Below are 20,814 nucleotides of genomic sequence, written 5' to 3' on the forward strand. Positions count from 1 at the left end.
AACAATTTAATACTGCTAAGTAAAAGAATTATTTAAAACTCAAGCCTGAATCCATTACTGCAGCAAACATGATCTCATATTTTTGACACCTTGAATGCTGTAACACAGTAAAGGGCTATGAAGTATTTCACAGTTTAATTGCTTCACACTATTTATGTAACATTTTTTTTCTCCAACACAATAGGGTTATAACCACTAAAGTATGTTGGATTAAAAAAAAAGAAAAAAATCCACTTCTCTCCCCAAAAAGGATTTTTTACTTGCTTCACATCTGTGAATCCTCCCCATGTTTTATCAAATCCTAGCATTCAGAAACTTGGCAGTCTTCAACAATTTAAAAGGGAAAAACACTGCCATCTCCTGGAGCAGGTAGAGCTGACAGTTCCCTGAATACCTGCATTCTGCTCTCCACCTTGCACTGTTTTCTATGCACTGAAAAGTAACTTCAGGTGTTGCATTTAAAAATGAAAGCAAAAACCAACAGTAGCATATCATCTGCAAGATTAACCTTGGCAGCCTAAGTTCAATAGCAACATGAGGATCTACTCATCCACCACACCAAGTTCCACATGACCGGAAAACTTAATCAGCCCAAATGATGGAAAACTTCATCAGCTTCAACCTGCCAGCACAGTGGGGTTTTATGTTATTCTTGGCTTACAGTTTCAAATCCTTCTGCCATGATCTTGCTTTTAGTTTTGAAGGTCCGTATGCCTATCACTTGGTTTCATACAACAGCTATCAAAAATCAGCCTTTGAGAATGTACCAAATGGTTTATTAATATAATGTAGTCAAGAAACACCTCTGCTCTACACTGAACAACTTGTAACAGTCCATAGGAAGGTACACTGTATCTACAAAATCTGTAAATATAAAATTATCAGGTAACTACTCCATCCCCTCCCATTTACTAGTTACAGCAGTATCCCAAATACCTTATGCAAAGTGCTCTACAATAAGGGGAATAAAAAGCCCATTATTAGTAACTTGGGACACACCCAGCAACAACAATTCTTACTGTAGGTACCCTTTAAGCAGTGCTATATAAAGGTTCTTCAATTCCCCTAGCAGCACTGCCTGCTCTGGTTCTCAGGTCCACAGCTAATTTGAAGCTACCTTAGGGGACCAGCACTAATGTCATTCCTGTCAACTGCTACCAGGCCTGAGGATGCAGCTCAGTTTGGGGTTTGGTTTTTTTTTTTTTTTTAAACTGGATTATATCTGAACCAGGACATAACACAGCTGCAAATGTTTTTTAATTATTTTTCTAATACTGACTGCACAGAAGACAATATTCACACCTTTTCCTACTAATCCACCTTGGGAGTTTGAAGTCTTTTGGAATGCTGTATCTATTTAAACATGGCTCTGAAAACAGGACAACTACCAAACCAAAACTTTCAGAAAAGCATCAGCACTGCACAAGGGCTGATCAGGATGAAAGTAAACTGGCAGGGTATCAGCAGGGGCAGGATGGAAGAGGCAGCAGACAAACTTACACCACCACTTTGATACTACAGTTAGAGTATACTTGACAAGTGCTGTTATTTCCTCCTGGTCATGTGAGCAGTACAAGTTATTTATCATGCCTCATGCTCAATCTTATCTAAGAATGTCAGTTGATTTCACGCTTTTGCCTTCTTCTGCTGTTGAGGTGTTTTGCTTAGCCTCCTGAGTCATCTTAAGGGGTTTACCCAGTCAGGAACGACTGACCCACAAGGTTTAAGTTTCACCAGATTTTTTTAAAGGTACTCTTGAAAGAAGACAGAAAGTGTTTTTCTTTAAACAATTACAGTTGAGGTTCACAGGAATAGCTTCAGAGGTTCTCAGCTACCAAAGCTAAACCTTCAGCTTTAGATAAACTCAAGTAAAAATTCTGGAATTTTCTTGCCATCATACTTCAGATTCACTTTGCACAGAAGTTCTGATGTGACGGATCTTTACAGAAGAGTGATTTAGTCATCTTAATAAAAAAATTCTTAAAAATATAGTATCTTCAATTCAACATTCAGTTTATTTTCTAAAATAAAAACCCCATGCATAATTCTAATATACAGCATTTGATAAACAAAGACATGTTTATAAATATTTTTTCCTTTTAATAAAGATCTCTATCTACAGTCCAGATCCTGAATGCCAATCTGCCAACTGTTTTCAGGCAAACAGATTCCACTGAAGAAAATGTAGATCCATATTGTTTCAGGTACTGGAAAACAAGTGTACTTCAGAACTAAATAATGATCTCTTCAGGCACTTGCCATTTGGCTAACCCAAGCTTAAGAGTTTCATTATTTATAAAAAAGCAACAAAATTGCAGTCTTTACAGCCTTATTAGCTAATTTCCACATGAAAAAGGTGCAAATCTAGACATTTACATCAGCCATTGTGCTAAGAGAAAATGCCGTATTTCTTCTCCAATTCTTCAACAGAAGCATCTTTTAATCCCATGTGGTTCACATGATTGAATAATACCTGTGTAACTGAAAAAGAAAATCCCAACATGAATTATTTTTTTAATTCATACTCTTAAAGTAAATTAGTTAAGTCTTTCCTTGGTGAGAGAAAGGGGCATATGGATTATACAGCTGAAATACCACTACATTTTTGAACTAGTGGGAGGATGAACACAAGTAGCAAAACAAAACTCTCACTTTGTTTCGATGCCCAGGAGCTGCCTAACAACACTTCCTTAAACAGGTGTAATCCAGGACAGACAGCTTTTAGTTTCTTTACTAACTTGACACTCTGCCACTACATGCAGAAGACAAATGTTAATGCCAATGGCAGATAAAGCTTACATCAGGTGACGGCGTGAATGCCATTTGTAAGAGGCATTGCACTTCAGTAAGTCAAGTTACGTTATTTTAAGGAGATTCACGTTTCGAAATTTTTCAAGTTCAATGGTAATTAGTGAAACTCAGCTGTAGATAGTGAATTTAAATTTACACGGCGCCAGAGAAATGTTTTTAAGAGTCTCACTATTACATAGTCTGTCTGGTGTGCTAAATAAAGAAAAAGTTTGAGACAAAACCCACTTTTATAAACCATGAATTCAAGCCAATGTCAACACAAATTGCAAACTAGCATAATTGATACCTCTAGAAAAGGACAGAAAACTAGGTCGTGAGCTTTAGAGATTCTGTTTTCATTCTTTTGCCAAAAGAAAAGTCAGGATTTGTCAAGAAATAGTTGTAAATTGTAGACACTGTATAATCTGGATACCTTGGATCTCAGATGCAGGATTTTATATAAATTCATAAATTTGTAACATTACCAGCTACAAACTGACAAGCTGGCAAAGTTTATCTTATTAGAATAAAATGCCGTGGTATTACTGATTAAAATAAGAGGCTTTAGCTGCAGTTTTCTAGTCTAAATAATAAATAAGGAGTCAGAGGATTAAGAAAAATTACATGACATTCATATTAACTTCTAAAACAATGGAAAGCTAGACAACTAAAATGATTATTCCACAGAATAAACAAGAATAACGCTAAGTTTTATACAGTTTTGCCAGATTCTACAGTATCACAAAGTAAGCTTACAAGGACACTACCAAATTACTTACTCTTTTTTTCTGAACCTGACATAAACATTACTGCCATATCAAATCTTTTTAATTCAGACAGCCTCTGGAGGATTTCAAGGATGAGTGATGGCTCCTCTTTCCTGAAGAAGATTATTACAAATATAAAAATAACCACTGTTGATTAGAAATATTCAGTAGCTGCAAGCAATATTGAAAAACTCAGGAACAAGAAATTAAAGGACCAATAAAATTCCCCTCTTTCATATTTGTTATCTTTGTCTTTCCATTTGTCTGCTCACAGAGCAAAAAGTCAATATCCAGAAACTTCTACGTAGGTATTATTGTTCTACTGAGCAAGAGTGAAGAATCACAAAAACCTAGACTGATGCAAACTGACTGCTGGTCATGTACAGAATACCTACTACATCATTTAAAGCTTACACCTGGCCATAACATCACTTTTTATATGTATCAGGAGTGTGAAAGGAAGCAGCACCTGTGGCCATAGGAAGCTCATTGAAAAGCTGAGCCAATTACAGCTGCCTTAATTTTCATCCATACAGACAATTCCTAGATTGTGTTCATTTTACATTTTTCTGGTCAACAGTGAACAGGCACTGCCTTTGTTACAAATACTAACAAATAGTATTTTTTCTTTCATAATTTCAACATTTCTTTTGGAGGGAGACAGGACTCCTACCTTACAGCAAACAATTTCTGCTTCCTAGCCTTTTTATGTTGTATAACCAAATGCAGGATTGTATCTCTTACAGTATTTTTCACCCATTTGATGGATATTTTACTTTTTAAGGAAACCAAGGGAAAGGCAAGCATTCATTTATGCCTGCTTATCTCCATAAAACAACACCGAAAAACAGTGTGTGTGCTTCTCAGTGTAATTCAGAAAAGCAGTGCAGTGCCTCTGACAGACAAAATGAACTTTAGGACTCAAATGGTAGCATGGACAGAAATTTCAAAAATAACTTGTCAGGTGCTGTCTTATCAGAACCCCAGTCTCCAATACACATTTGCTACAGGCAACTGTAAAATGCTAGCAGACAATTAAGTCTGAATGCATCACAGTAAGCGTGGCATAAAACCAAAACCCTCTGAATTTCTCAGCTTTAGAAAGTTAAAATAGAGGACAAAGCACAATTCTATGTGCTCCCAGAATACACACACAATAATATGAAAAAAAGCTATTTCATACAAATTAATTCAAGTGTCTGGTGCTCTTTAGCAAAGCACAATTCAACAACACTCAGTAAAAGTATTTTTTTCACTTATTTTCTAGCTGTTTTTTCATGATGAGTTTCACTTCTAAAGAAGCAACTATTGAGTAATTCCAATGATTTCATGATGCCCATGTAATGCTGTGTGCTGGAAACAATTTTGTAAGCCTGAGGTTGGGACTAGAGAGGACATAAAAAACCCCCAAACACAAAACAAAAAAACAACAACCTCCCCCCATCACAAGAGCTTATTGCTTTCAAAACAGCAAAAAGCAATGTAAAACAAAGGAGGAGTTAAACTTACTCAACATAGAAGTCATGTAGAATTTTCAGGATCTGGTTGAACAAGTCTGGGTCTAAGGACTTCTGAAACAGCTTTGCATAAAGCGAGGGCTCTATTTGCTACATAAAATTTTTATAAGTTGATTTTAGACAAAAAATACAACTGAGTCATGAGAATTACATATGCATTTTTAGACAGTCATAAACAATGCTGAAGTGCATGAAAGCAAAAAACCAAATCACACAATTTAACATCAAACAACTATTTTTGCTTGTTTGCTTGGCTTATTTTGCTAAAGGTAACTTTTAAATTCTCTTAAAAAATTTAAGTGATTTTTGTTTAAAATATGTGCGAGTAAAAGTACACATTAAGTAGATTGCTGTGTTTCAAACATCTGCTCAGTTTAAAAATGTCACTATGTCTAATTACCGTAGAAGCACTCATTTCAAAAATTAGAATTTAATGGAGTTACTAATATAAAGTCTTTAAAGAAGGCCTATATTTGAAAAAAAATGCAGAGACTGTACTTAAAGCAAATAAAAAGGCACAAAAGAAGAAAAACTCACATGCACATCAGACTAATTGTTATGTGAAGACAATTAAGTAAAGGGATTATTGTACACCCAAGACAAACTAAACACACCTAAGGGTACTCTTTCTTCAACTGATGTTGAAGAAACTGTCCAAACACTGTTGATACTCTATGTTTCATACCTTCAGGTACAAGTACATGTTTTCAGGGCAGTCTTTCAACTTTCTGAAGTCAGATTCAAGCTGGAAAGAATTTGCAGGAATGGGAGGAACTGGAGAAGCAGACATAAATGACCTTCTGATTTCTTCTTCTCTCTGTTTGCTTGCAGGAAAAGATGGATGCAATGTTGATGAAATTCCTTTCGCATTTACAGGCAGCCTGCAAAGGTATTTTGAAACACATAAATCAACTTTTAAGGAAATTCTACAGTGAGACCTAATTGGAGATTCCTCTATTCATTAAAAGCTAAAATATCGTAAACTTTTTAGAAAATAATGTGTTTTAGTTTAAGCAGATATTTTAAAATTCCTTCAAATTATACAAGCTTTATATTTGATTCACCTTTTCTAAAAAAAAAACACATTTGCAAATACTTAAATTTACTCAGCCTCTCTCTACTTTGTTTCTGGAAATAACTGCATTTTATAGTAGGTTTCTCCCATATATACCTGCCAAAACCAAAAACATATAATATTTTCTGCAATTTCACAATGCAAAGCAGAAACAATGTCAAATTGATAGACTAGTTTCAACACTGATAGCAGCAAATCTATTTTTTGTCCTATAATTTGTCATTTAGGTCCACTGATTTCTTAGAAATTAAGAAATGGCTGAGAATATACTTTTTTCTTCAACACTTCACAGTAAATCCATCTAACTGAGCTAGAAAAGGTGTGTGGGGCCAGTGCTTCTCACAGAAATTCTTTGATAAGGATTCTTCACATCAACAGAACGAGGCAGTGCCGATGCAGTGGACAACGAGTTCCAAGACTGAGCAAGGATAAAACTTGAGTACTTCAGCGAGCCAGATTTCAGTTTGCCTAACAGTGTGACTTAGAAACTGAGCACACCCAAAGCTACCACGTGCCTCAGCAGAGGAAAGGCTGGTGACACTCTGCTCCTCCTCTCTCACACAACTGGCGCACAAAGAATGCTTGAACCCTGTTCAAAATATCTTCTAAAAAACAATAAACAGAAGTTGTAAAAACAACTAAGAAGATGGTGTGCCCAAGCAAGAAAGACTACAGCATGCAGGAAAATATGAATGCCTATATGTTTGCAATGTAATTCTGAGTTTTCCACCTGACACTAAACAGACAATATTTGTCTCAACCACTGAGTGGTCAAAAAGGCAGATGTGCAAGAACTGCAGTTTTTTCAACATTTCTTTTTCAATTCAGATTCTCCAAAGTATCTTCAATACTTCACCATATGTAGACATCTGGAAATTAAGATTAAATTATATTTCAACCACATTTTCCTTTTAAAAAGAAGATCAGAATTATTATACTTACTGTAATAGCGACGTATCACTAATTTCTTCTATTTTCAAGTGCTTTGCTTTTGGAATATCAACTGCAGTCAACAGATCATCCTGATCTAGAGCTTCTGTTGCTTCAACACCCACTGAATTCCTCCAGTTATTGACTAAAGTAGTGGTGGGCATGTCACCATCTGATGCATCATCATCAACTTCTTCAATATCTATTCTTTGCAATGGCTTCTAAACAGAGCACAGACCTCATGTCACATGTGGGCTCAACACAAGTGTTTAAACAGACTCCAGACACAGCTGTGTGTAACTTAAAATAATTGTATGATAACCAGTTACCTCTGCAGTGGTGCACAGAGAAGACACTTTGCATAAAGGTCAATGGCAAAACCAGGAAACCATAAAAATCTACATGAAGCCTGATATGATAATTTTATTGCTTTATCCTCCTAAACCAGTATATCCTTACCCTAGAGGATCTCCGTATGCAGCCTGTTTTCCCAGTAATAATTAAAAATGTTTACTTTTTTCACATTAAGGTTGAATAGGCAAGATCTATCATATACTTTGTCCTACTATGTGGTAAAGCTTTGTAATTTAGCAAAAGAAAAAAACATCCAACAGCATAGGCCTTGGCCCACAACTTAGAATTTTGATGTAATAAATATCTAACTCAACCCTGCTGACTGACCAAATTACATACCTTCTAAGGTAATTCATTCCACCATATGCTAAAATGCTTCAGCTTATTTAATCTCTGCATGATCCCCATTATTTTTGACCATCACCTAGTACCACCATCACAGGTCTTAGAAAAAAAGCTCTCATCACTTCTTACATTAGAACTTCATTCCTGAACATGAACATAGTAAGTATTGCTCTAGAAATACTGATGCAAATCCACACGCTTAAACACACTCAACAATTTAAGACTTCTGGGAAATGGCAGTACTAAAAGCACAGATGTTTCATCTATACTTATTATACCTTAACAAAATAACAAGAGGAATACAACCAACCTAGCATCTTCGCTTAATTTAGCGGCCAAATCAAACCTCAATAAATATAACTGCCTACAGTATTCCAGCTACTTCACAATAAATTCATTTATGTTTAAAGAAATAATGTTTCTAGTTAAAGAGAGGACAAGATACTCCTCTCTCCCAAAGGATCAAAATAATCACACATTTTCTATTAAAACTGTCCATCTGAATTAGGTTACTTATGAGGGTAAACAAAGGTTTTCAAATAGCATGAGTTCATACATGTACAAAGTACTCTTTGTATTTACACAACTCATTGCTGAGTGTATAAAGATTGAATGTATTAAAAGAGAAAGTCTAATACATAAAGAAACCTGGTATTACATTTTTTCATCTCTAACTCAGTCATCTGACTATAACCACTGATAATTCATAATCCAAATACATCGCTTATTGAAAACCAATATCCAGCTGTCCTGCAGTTTACATGGATGAAAATGCATGCTCAAAGCTCTTTGGAAATCAGCCCTATGTGACAGCAGCATATGGCACAAGTAGGCAACTTGTCTTATAACCACTACGGCTGCTGTAAAAACTGTAAACAACAGTAGAAATGAAGAAAAGTTTACCCAGAGGTTCTCAACTCTCTCATTTACTCTCAGTTGCAATGGTACCTATGGGCACAAGCCAGGGTTTTTGGGCTGCCTGCCTATTCCACATGATAAATGTATGCATATACCATGTTTGCTGAGGGTGGTACTGCAGACTGAATGCTTACCCCACCACTACTGTGAATGTCAGCATTTCCATGAGTGTTTATGTTCTTGAAAAATATCAAGAGTAAATTTATATATTTTTGGCTTTCCACAGGCAAGGCTATCTATCAGGGGTTAGTCTACAATATAGAAAGCAGATTTTAACTCCAAACTCTACTCTTCCCACCATTATAGAAAGCAATTCATGTAACAACTTACTGTTGATTTAATCTGTAATGGATTATCAATCATTTTCACTATATTTTTGATTTCTGCTTCTTTTATCAATACTGCAGGATATTCTTGGTGAGTCTGCTGCTCTTTCTCAGCTAATTCCTGAAAAAAACACCAAGAGATCAGGTGTTTAATGAATAAATCCAAGGTATGTTAAAAATAATGTAATAAAGAATAAAAACCTTCTAGTACTATAGCCGTACAAAAAACTCCTAAAAAACCAAAACCCCACTGTACCCAAATAAGCATACATACATTCCTTATTTTTGTGAGTTCGTTTATTGCTTGTTTATTTCCAGGTTCCAGCTTCAAAACAGCTTCAAAATCTGAGTGAAAAACAACACAGAAACTGTAGATATTTCAAATTACAATGTACACATGGCAGATTTTTAACCTTCTATTTTCCTTTCATAGCTCTAAAAAATATCTAAAGGCAGGTAAATGACACAATGGCCAAGGTTGGAAGGGACCACCCACCAGTGAGTCATATGGTCCAACCTCCCTGCTCAAGCAGGGTCATCCTGAAGTGCAATGCACAGGACAGCATCCAGACAGTTCCTGAATATCTCCAGTGAGGGAGACTCCACAATCTCTCTGGGCAATCTGTTCCAGTGCTTGATCACCTGCACAGTAAGAAGTTCTTCCATATTCAGATGGAACTCCCTGTGCATCAGTTTCTGTCTGTTGCCTCTTGTCCTATTGCTTGGAACCACCAAGAGGAGCCTGGAAACCTCCTCTTGACACTTTCCCTTCAGATACTGATAGACACTGGTGAGGTAACCCCTCATCATCTCTTCTCAAGACTGAACAGGCACAGCTCCCTCAGCTTTTCCTCATAAGAGAGATGTTCCATTCCCCTGATCACCTGTGTCACCCCCTGTGGGACCCACTCCAGGAGCTCCATGTCTCCCTTACACTGAGGAGCCCAGAACTGGGCACAGCACTCCAGATGTGCCTCAGCAGGGCTGAGTGGAAGGGCAGGATCACCTCCCTTGACCTGCTGGCAGTCCTCTTCCTAAAGCAGCCCAGGATTCCATTGGCCTTCTGGCCACAAGGGCACTGCTGGCTCATGGACAGCTTGTTTTCCACCAGGATCTCCAGACCCTTCTCCACTGAGCAGGTCAGCCTGAGTCTGTGCTGGTGCAGGGGTTGTTCTTCCCCAGGTGCAGGACCCTACATTTGCCTTTTGGATTTCTGAAGGACCTCTCTGCCCAGCTCTCCAATCTGTCAAGGTCCTTTTGGAAGGCTCACAGCACTCTGAGGTATCAGCTGCTCCTCCAAGCTTTGTATCATCACTTAACTTGCTGAGGAGGCATCTGCCCCTTCATCAAGTCACTGATGAAGAAGTTCAACCACAGTGGGCTCAGTATTGAACCTTGAGAGACACCACTAGTGACAGGTCTCCAACTACACCCTGTGTCACTGATTAAGACCCTCCAGTATCTGTTATTCAGTCAGTTCTCAATATATCTCACTGTCCCCTTGTAAGTCATCCTAATGCCTATATAATGACCTACTTTTAAGTGAACTTTCCAAACCATTTCTTATCACTTATCATAAACAGCAACAGCTGTAATTTCACACAGAACTGTCTTCCCATTATGTGGGCACCAACACAAGAGTTTTTGCACATATTCAATGAAATACAAGAGAAACCACTAAATTCTTAACTTCTGCACTGATAATCTCAGTAAGTTAGAACAAGAAAAAGATCAGGATGTCCTTATACTGATCTCATACCTACCACATTTAGGCTAATTCAAAACCATACCTTCAATAGCTTCCTTTAGCTTCCCAAGAGCAACTCTGGCAGCTCCTCTTCTGGCAAAAGCTTTAGAATAGGAAGCATCTAAGAGCAGAGCTTGTGTGCAGTCATCTTCTGCCTCTTTGTACCTCAGCAAAAGCATACCGCAAAATTAATAATCAGTTTCAAGAGGCAGTTTCAATTGAAACAATAGAGCTACCCAAACCAATTAATAGACAAAGTTAGATCTTCATTACCTACATACATAAACATATGAGCTAAAATGTGAATTAAAAAACTCCCATAAAATATGGTTTCTCAGCACCCTGAAATTTAAGCTGTATCTTTTGGTATCTCATAACAGAATGCTGACTCTTTTTAGCATTACAAAAAGTCACATCCTCTGTAAAGAAAAAAAACACATTAAAGCTTTTCAGAGCAGAGTCCACTTTAGAAATTCAACAACTGCCTTAAAATCAAAGTTAGTACCATGGCTTTGTACTTCTGAAAACCAGAAATACCATTACAAAAAAAGATAACATACCAGAGAGGAGAAGCAAGTATGCATGAGAATAAATTTCTCTACATTTGGAATTCTGTGACTTGTCCTTAACTATCTCAGAATGAGAACTCAGAATATCCTTGCATTAATGTCATTTGCTTCATTTTAAGATTAAATTTCCTCATCCCATTTATACTGTTACATTAGATCACGATTTCACTATGTGCTTAATAAAATATTATCTTTCATTACTTTCCTCCATGTTCAAACTATCATTACATTTATGCAAATTAATTTTTATTTGCTGTTCTCACCAGCACTAGCAGTTTGTAAGAATACCAATGGGCTTTTGTTGCATTTTATGTTTGGTCCTCTTTCACAAGACTCATGATACAGGATTTATCATAGGGAATCAATTTTCTTGCTTGGTCATTCAATTAAAGTATTGCTTCCTCTGAATCTCACAGATTATTTGCATTCTGATGTCGTTTAAATTACAAGTGTTGTGTTAGAAATACTATCCATGCAACCCATCTTATCCTAATTAGAGATCAATCTACTATCTCTAGATACTCAGCCATGCCACACTAAAACAGATGACCAACAAAACCCTCTGCTCTTCATGCTACCAGCCTACTGTAACTTACCACACCATCACAGAGTTGAATGAAGTTCACACCTAAAAACTGGCCATATGGAACTTATCTAATTTGCTATAAAGCATGAATTTCCATACAGTTTCTGGGTCATTTGGATAAAACTTAATTAAAAATAAACAAGCAACACATACATGCCTCTATCAGTGAAGTTAGAAAGCCATTTTAAAATGTAAAAACTTCCAGAAAAGGCTTTTATTCATTCCCTCCAAAGACAGAAGTTACAATTCACTTCTTTTTACAGAGCAATGTTAGTAGCAGACTGTGTTTCATAGCCAAAGACAAAGCTTTGGGCAGTTCCTTTCAGAAAGGTGAATATCTGGATTTTGCACACATAAAAGAACGAAAATCCAACGTCAGAAACCATTATTTCATACTGGTGCTATTTTATTCTCAGAACTTGCTTCCTACAAATTGCATTTTGAGATCACACAGATTTGTTTCCTCTCCTTTAGTGCTTTCAATGTGATTTATTCATACTGAATTTTAACAAAAATGAGAAGGAGTGACAATAACTCAAATCGAGTGAAAATCTGCTGGATCATTATTCCTCCTGATTTACAACAAACAATGCAGCATGTGCAATTCCACTTACTTCTCAATCTTTAGGTAGGCCATGGCTCTGTTAGCTGGCAGTAGTGCATTGGTGCCATCTGCTGCGATACCACGGGTGTAACATTCTATTGCAGCCTCATACTTTCCTTCTTTGAAATAACCGTTACCCTGGAATATTTGAGTCCAAGAAAAGAACAAAACAAACAGCATTGAGAAAATCCAGTGCAATTAACTTTTTCTTACCCATTTTTGCAGAGAGGGTGACAACATTATGAAGATGAATTGTAAGAAAGAACACACACAACAGGGCAGACAGTTACAGCATATTTCTTCCTATCTAAGTTTGGAGGCAGAACACAAAAAACTATCTTAATACTTTCTAATACTTCAAGGATAAAAAAAAACTTTGCTACATGCATAGTTCAAATGCAGAGTAGACTTGTAAGTCTACAACTTATTTAACTTTATGCTTGATGTGCAGAATAACCTACCCTGGACCTCATGAATTTAAATACCAGCTGAACATTGACAATTCCTCTTTCAAGATGATTTTCTGAACTTCACTAATTCATATTTATCCTGCTCCATAAAACTCATCCTCAAATATTATTTGGGTCCAAATGCTGTTGTTTTCTAATTAATGCTCCATACAAAAAAATTATACCATTTTTTGTTTGTTTCTGGGGGACTAAAATTACCTTTTGCTTCTCAATACTCATTTGAAGCTGCACATCTCTACTACTACTCTACTGACTGACAAAAAACCAGAAAGTTCTGACTTGACAAGGATCCATGTCACCAAGAACACGCCTGCAGTGAGTCAGCTCTGCTGCTAATGAACTGCTGCATTAGACTGAAATGTCTCTTCTGAGACCTAGTCAAACTCTTGTTCCTCAATGCATACTTTCATTCTTATCTAATTACTTCTTACAACCAATACAGCAAATCTGAATAATGATAAGTTATGAGTTACATAGCTAGGTAAGTGAGCAGAAAAATTATGGTTTAGTTGGTAATGCTATTTATTGAAAGAGTGGTGAGAGGGAGAAATCAATAAGCCAACTGTGAGTCAAGACTATGCATACAGAAATACATTTTTTATTGTCATTGTTGCCTGCACCACCAAGTCCTTTTTATAACCACTATTCATCATATAATCAGAAAAACAGTCCACAACTCCCTTGGACAAGTAAGAATCAAGACGCTTACAACAATGGAGAAATGGAATCTTTGTAAAGTGCAGTTTAAGTTCTACGTGTCTTACTGCGTATTTGAAATTTTGCACATACAATGTGAGCTGTAAAAGCTACCTTTTAGAATTATTCCTCCAGACAAATCCAAACAGAACTCACTGTCCCACTCACCTTCCTAGAGGCAAAATAGGAAACACTTAAGGACACATCAAGGACATCCCATGTATAAAGCTCAAGGCGGGATCAGGTTCAATTTATACATTTGCATAACTAAAAGCAGCATAACTAACAGCACAACACCACCTTTGTCTTTGCTAGGTTTCTCCTGTTCCACCAGAACCTGTGACCTACCAGATCTTTTTCTGCAATTGCCTTCTGCTTGAGCTGCTGCTCTTCAATGCGCTGCTTCTCTTCATCTGTTAATCCTGTTCTGACTGCATCTTCAAACTCTTTCTGTTCTGAATTTTGTTTTAACGACAGAGCCTGTAAAAACATCATTTTTCCCTTCAGTAAGTATTTCCCCACTTAAACATTTTCAGAACATAAATTGCAATAATTTCTAAACCTTTAAGATAAGAAAATCTGCCAAGCTATTTAACAGAAGTGCCTGTGTTGTAAATGAAATACAAATTGAAGAGACAATTTAAAAACAATTTGTTTCTTGAAAATGTATTTCTTTGAGGGACTTCAAGTCAGAATAATGCTTGGCAAACAAAAAGTACGTAACTTCTGAAGCACAGTGTGAAATGACTCATGGAACCTTTCTATACAGTCCAATTCACATATCTTTTATTTCTTCAATTACTAGAGACTTTGACATCTTCATTCTGAAAATAAACTTTTCATGCACTATCAAAAACACAGTTGAAGAAATATAAGTAAATTCATACAGAAGTGACAGATGAGTTTATATTTACAAAGGTCATAATAATTAACATTCTCCCTGTCACAAAAAGGATCTAGCTTGCACTAGAAGTATTTTGTTCTGTTCTCAGAACAGCTTTTTGGTTTGGGTGACCACAGCAATCACTACAAGCAGGCTGGCAATGCAGTTTTATGGCCAAGAGAACACAAAAGTTCCCATGTGTTGTGCTTCCTTATACCAAAATACTAAGCGTGACTGGAAAAAGCATTAACATAGGAGGTAGAAAACTGCGGAAAATTAAAAACTAAACCAACCAATCCACCAAAACCCAACCAACAACAAAAAGTCCAAAAGACACCAGATGCTGCACACATTCAGTCTTAGTCTGCGATCCAATATTACACTGATATTTGCATATGTGTGAGTTTCTCCAAAAGAAACTCCATTAAAGATTTTGACCTTGGTGAACTTCAGATGCCAGAAAAAGCATTTGGGAATTTATTGAATCAGTTCTTGTTATAAAAATTGACACAGGTGTAAACTGAACAGGGTGTATTAATTTATGTTAGGACCTAATAATCTTTTTACCTGATTAATTTTCTTCAGTTCATTTTTTGCTTCGAGATTGTTTGCATCCAGCTCCAAAACTTTTTCATAATCTATCAGAAGACCAGAAAAGTATGTTTTACGTAGGACGCACAGACCAGTAAGCAGAACATTTCTGAGATAAACGTTTTTTATAACTACCCAAGAAATTTCAAGGAATACATCATTCTAGAACAGTTAAAGCTGAATTATTCAAGAACTACTAACATCTACTGCTATAATTTGGACTTGCTACTTGAATTTTACCTTGCCAGAAGAATATGCAACATGGTATTTCATTTCTTTGTTTATAGGAAATGAAAATTAAATTCCTACATCAAAGAAGCAGATCACACAAGTTAGTATGTATCTGAAGAAAAGAATTTTAAAAAGACCCACCTTCCTTAGCACCTTGAAGATTTTTCAAAGCAAAGCGAGCGGCCCCTCTTCTCGCATAAGCCTTTATATAATTTTTATCTAAAGCAAGTGCTAAATTGCAGTCAGATTCCGCAACAGAAAACCTACCAAAAAAATGAATTAGTAGTTTGGACACATCTAGGTTACAAACCTCAAAATTTCAGCAGTTCATCTTACTTTGAGCCTCACCATGTTCTTGGTAACATGGGAATCTTACATGCATAAGAAGGGGCACAAACCAAGTACTTACACATTTCTTGATTCCAAATAAATTAAAAAACAAGAAAGGAAAACAGCAGTAAAGAATCTCTACTGCCACAGGAAGAATAACCAACACCCCTTTCTTCACCCAAAACAAATCAAAGCCTTAGAAATAGAGCTCACTGAATGTGAAAGGCAGTTTAACTGTCTCTTTTTCTTCAAGTCTTACACTGTTAACACAGAAGATGGTGAACTGCTAGCGTGCAAGCCAAGGAAAAATTGATGAGGGACACTACCAGATTGCTTCTCCTGGCGATTCCTAATTTACTTTGAAACTGGAAGGCAGGTTGCAACAACGTAGCATGAATCAAGAATTAAAACTAGATCAAAAATCTGCAGGTAGCATTTCAAGTACAAAAATATTACAGATTTAACAATGCAAGTCTTACTTTTTCATTCTGTAAAAAGCTGATGCTCTGTTTGTGGGCAATACTGGATTGTACGGATCAGAATGCATCCCTCTAGTATAGCATTTTATAGCTTCATCAAAGTTTCCTTGTTTAAAGTAGTTATTACCCTGTGAATAGAAAGAAAGCATTTTCAGCAAGTTACTGTACATTGGCAGCTACATTGCTAATTAAAAACCTTAAAAAACCCAAGTATTTTAGAAATGCTTATATATTTTTGTTCAACATTTCTCACTAAATACTGCTTTACGACAAAATATGCTAACTATTCTAAGTGCACTATATTTAATAATTTTCACAATATATTCTATAACAGAGGTCTATAAAATATTCATTTTCAGTGTCTCTAGGTAATTTCCAGAAACATGTAACAAGCACATACAAGCCACTTAAATTACCAAATGAGGTTTTTTTAAGTTTTTAGTAACTAGCTTTGGCATCTTTGCTTTCCAAGTTTTTTCATTTCTGCCTTCTCTGGGAACTTGCACCCTCAATAACCTCACTGCAGCCAAGATAATAATGCCCAAAGATACCTCAGCTTCTCAGTGCAGACTGCAGATTACACGTGAAGGAATTCCCACAGCAGCAGGAATACAACACAAATATCACCCACTTAGACAATTTAAAACAAACAAACAACTCATCCCACAAAAACCCAAACCAAAGCAAGAACTACTGATGTCAATATGGACTGGCAGATGGGTTAGGTGATTGTTTACAAACAGAAGTTTATCAAAAACAGAAGCTGCTACACAGAGGCTAAAAGTTAGCCTCTTTCTCATAGCAATGAAGCCTGAGATAGATCTCTTTCTATATCCTACCTTATTAGGTAAAACTGAAGTGGTATAAACTTGCCATTATTAAAGCAATGAAGTTCACCCATCATTCCCAGATGTACTGGCCTCATAAAGGAAATATGTTTAAGTTCTTGAAGATTTAGTTTGGGGCATTCAGATGTTGCGTTCAGGTAAAAACCAGTTTGCTCTATATAGCAATTCTGTACAGCCATTCAACTTCTCAAAGCAAAACATCACCAATACATTTGTCATCACAAGCATACATTAATTAGAATCGGCCAAGCTTGCTGATACTGACAATAAGAAGGAATAGAACTGCAGTGAGAATTTTCAATTTTGGAATAATGAAACACACAGGAAGACTTCCAAATGGGCAATTCTTTTACCAGACGTGTGGTCCCAGTAAATGATCTTTTAAAAGAAAATTGCAAATACTCCTATCCTTTTCTTTTTTATCAATAATAAGCATCAATAACCTTTTCCTTCTCTGCAAGAGCCTTTTCAGTATCTACACGAATTCCATCTTCTTCAGAGTCTGATTCTGGAGATACAGAATCATGAGTACTATCTTCTTTATCAAGTTCTTCAAGTATTTTATCCTGGAATGAGAAAAAAAAAATCCAAACTGTTGTCTTCTTTATAATTTAACAGCGCAAAATAATACAAGTAAGATTTTATTAATGTGTCCTCCAACACTGACAGTTGTGCTTAGTCTTATATTCTACTCTAATTACGACCTCTTAATAGGCCTATTGTTAAAACAAGTTTTTTTCTCATTAACCTGAAATTCAATCTGCTGGATGAAAGCACAGTCAATAGAAAACCCAGTATTTATCAATATTCCAAATATTAACCATGCAACCCTTTTGGGAGAAAGCCACCCTATGTTCATACAATACCCAGCACAGTAAGATACTGACTAGTGGACTGAATTCTCAGCACTGTAACAAAATTTTATTTAACATAGAACCAGCTGGGGAGAGACTCCGGCAACAAAGCAAATCTTGAGACTCACCACATCAAGTTTTCCCCATGCTTCATAATCATAAGACTTGATCTTGTTTTTCTTGTTTTCCTCAGAGGTTATCTTTGAAGGGACTTTATTTTTGATTTTCTTCTTTTTCTTAAAAGTCTTGTTTCGAATTGGTGGCAAATTCTAAACAGAATTAAGTAACTTATTATAAAACAGGTGAAAATCACTTGCACTGAAGAATCTGCAGCACCTGTATCTAGACAGAATATCTATCTAGTGGCTAGTTTTATTTTAGAAATCCATCCAGCAAGCTGTTCTCAAGAACTCTACAAAACCACTAACAACTATAATCTTTCAAGACTTAATAGTACATATTACATGCATGATATAAAACTGAGTTTTTGAAGAGTATCATTTGAAGAATCACTTCAATATACTAAATGTCAGCAGTAAATTACCAATACTGATGCTGCAAACAGAAATATTCTCACAGACCAACCCAGAACCGATAAAAAATTCACTGGCCTCATCACCTTCAGGGGCTACTGGCCCACAGCTCTGTTGGTGGTGCAGTTTACAGAGGAATCTCTCGTTTACTTAGGGTGACGAACACATCACGGATTGGTTTTTTGCCTTCTATTCAGATATTTTAAGTAAAAAATGTAATTTTGCTAATGTAAAACATAATTATTATAAACACTATCACAGTATGAACAGCTGAGCTGACACTGGTCTTGTGTTTTCTTACCTCTTCTGGGACCCCACTCTGTTTCCTCAGTTCAGAATCCACTTCTTTAATATCTTTTTCCCAGCTCTCCAATTCTCTCATAAAATCCTGCAGCTCTTCAGCATTTTGCTTCACTTGCAGCTGCAGTTCTATCGCTTTACTTGGTGCACTCATCATAATCTGCCAAAATTCAAGGAAAAAAGCATTCTTAAAAGAAGTTGGAAATATGTAGTGAAGGAAGCTAGCTACTTCAAAACTAACAAGTCTGACTTACATGCCAATCAGACTTCCCAACAGCATAGTATGAACATCAAACACCAAAAGACTAAGACAAAACACAGCTTAAATGTCTTTGAAAAAATGAAGGGAAGCCATATTATTCAGATAAAACAAAATATATCACAACAAAAAGTAATTCACGTTTTCCTAACTAAATATAAGGTAAAGCACCCAAAAGTCAATGGTAATCCTGAAACTGCAAGTCCCTAAAACACCATTTAATAATTATTAACGCTTGATTGTCTTCATAGATTTTGTTGTCTCAATTTTGTTGTTTTAAGTGAAAGAAGTTTCAATATCACAAAAATATTAAGTCACAATTAAAAAGTAACCTTAAAAAAATGTTGGTTACAATTCACAAAAAAAAAGAAACCCCACATGTGTACAGTTCGTAGCACAAAAATCTGAAAGGATGAAGCAAACATATTTTGAAAACAATCATGATTAAGTAACTCACGATAAGCTAAATACAAACTTAGACAAAGAGAGTTATGAACGGTTGCTAACTATAACCTCTTGATGGCAAGCTTCAGGATCAAGCCTCATGGAAATACAAATAAGCTACTTGTAGAGATACTACAAATAAAGCTTTTAACGAAGAAATAGGTCTAGGCTATTTGACATGCTTTATTTATTTAATATTATTTTTCACACCCGTGCAATAACCTAGTAGCACAACAATATAAAAATTTATGAGCCAAACAAAGCTAATGATTTCTGTGGTAAAGGGTCTCAAAGAGATGGAAAAACACACGGCACAACTACTACTGAACTAATGCTACCAAAGCAGAAATGTTTTTACATGGTAAGGAATCAGCAGCTGAGTAGATGCCCTGCTGCAGCAGTTTATTTCTCCCTAGTTCGTGCACAGTGCTGACATAATTATTCTGAGCAACATATTAGGACTATTTGAAACAAAACAGAAATAAACTTTCAGTGAAGCCAAAAATACACAGCTTTCATCATGTTTCCAGTTAAGGAGCTTACTATGTTTTTTTCCACCTTCAGTTGTTGCACCATGCCGAACTACCACTGTAACATTCAGTCTGTTAATTTCGTGCAGCTTGGGCTTTGGACCCATCAAATATTCCATACAGCCCAGCATCTCTAGGTAGGTAGAACAAAATACTTAAAAAATATGCAAAAAAAATAAAAAATCTTGTAATCTGTTGAACTTTCCTTTTTCCTATGTCTGACTAAAACAGTATTCGCACGCAGGCGAAAATCTAACACGAAATCTGGCTGTTTGTTCTCTGTTACTCTAAAGCATCCTGAAGTGTATCAAATCGAATTGCTCCGTTACCCACTAGCCGCACACGACTTAGCAACGCCTTTAACCCACGCCCTGACAGCAGCCTCTGCGCGCAGCCCTTACACCCTTCAGGGCACTTTTATTCCCCTCTCAACAGGGCTGCTGCTCCCAGCGCCTCCCCTGGAGCGGCCGCAGCACAGGCCCGCCCGGGAGCGGCCCCGAGGCCGAGCAGCCCCTCCGAGCCCCAGCACCCGCCTCTGCGCCGCCCAGAAGTTGCAAGCAAGGCCTTGACTCCATCACGGTGCGCTCGCCCTGCCACCCCGCGCGGCCCGTGGACCAGAGGGGCGGGGATGCGGCCCGCTCCCTCACCCGCTCCCTGGCCCGGTCCCTCACCCGCTCCCTGGCCCGGTCCCTGACCCGCTCCCTGGCCCGCTCCCTCACCCCGCCGAGCCGCGGCTCCTCCCGCGCCGCCCGCGCCGCCCGGCGCGCTCCCAGGCTGCAGCGCGGCCCCGGGCGCCAGGAGGCGACAGCGCCTGCGCGCGCGGCCCCGCTCCCACGTG

The 20,814-nt window shown here is 37.1% G+C and overlaps 1 protein-coding gene across 2 annotated transcripts; it reads right to left on the bottom strand.

Moving 5' to 3' along the window:
* Nucleotides 1-1,996: 1,996 nt before the first annotated feature.
* RPAP3 (RNA polymerase II associated protein 3) lies at nt 1,997-20,798 on the bottom strand. 2 transcript variants are annotated; one of them, XM_064422518.1, is made up of 17 exons: nt 20,696-20,798; nt 18,745-18,903; nt 18,039-18,179; nt 17,500-17,622; nt 16,209-16,336; nt 15,541-15,662; nt 15,145-15,215; nt 14,043-14,174; nt 12,539-12,666; nt 10,813-10,934; nt 9,297-9,367; nt 9,027-9,143; nt 7,092-7,300; nt 5,760-5,955; nt 5,067-5,164; nt 3,570-3,670; nt 1,997-2,481 (listed from the first exon to the last, which is right to left on the bottom strand). In XM_064422518.1, exons 2-17 carry the CDS (start codon nt 18,898-18,900, stop codon nt 2,390-2,392), a joined length of 2,007 nt encoding a protein of 668 aa, XP_064278588.1. In that variant the 5' UTR covers nt 18,901-18,903; nt 20,696-20,798; the 3' UTR covers nt 1,997-2,389. The 2 variants fall into 2 exon arrangements, with proteins under 2 accessions (XP_064278588.1, XP_064278587.1); XM_064422517.1 differs by lacking the exon at nt 20,696-20,798 and adding an exon at nt 19,990-20,232.
* Between the last annotated feature and the right edge of the window lie 16 nt (nt 20,799-20,814).

This window comes from Passer domesticus, chromosome 5 (assembly GCF_036417665.1).
Source record: "Passer domesticus isolate bPasDom1 chromosome 5, bPasDom1.hap1, whole genome shotgun sequence".
NCBI classification, from domain to species: Eukaryota; Metazoa; Chordata; class Aves; order Passeriformes; family Passeridae; genus Passer; species Passer domesticus.

Bases quoted from the DNA above. Each gene is read 5' to 3' on its own strand.
- RPAP3 (XM_064422517.1), bottom strand. From the start codon at position 20,022: ATGGTGCAACAACTGAAGGTGGAAAAAAACATA. The intron at 7,301-9,026 runs GTAAGTTGTTAC...TGCTCTGTTTAG, and splicing joins CATTACAGATTAAATCAACA to AAGCCATTGCAAAGAATAGA. The intron at 2,482-3,569 runs GTAAGTAATTTG...TTTCTTTTTCAG, and splicing joins GTCAGGTTCAGAAAAAAAGA to TTACACAGGTATTATTCAAT.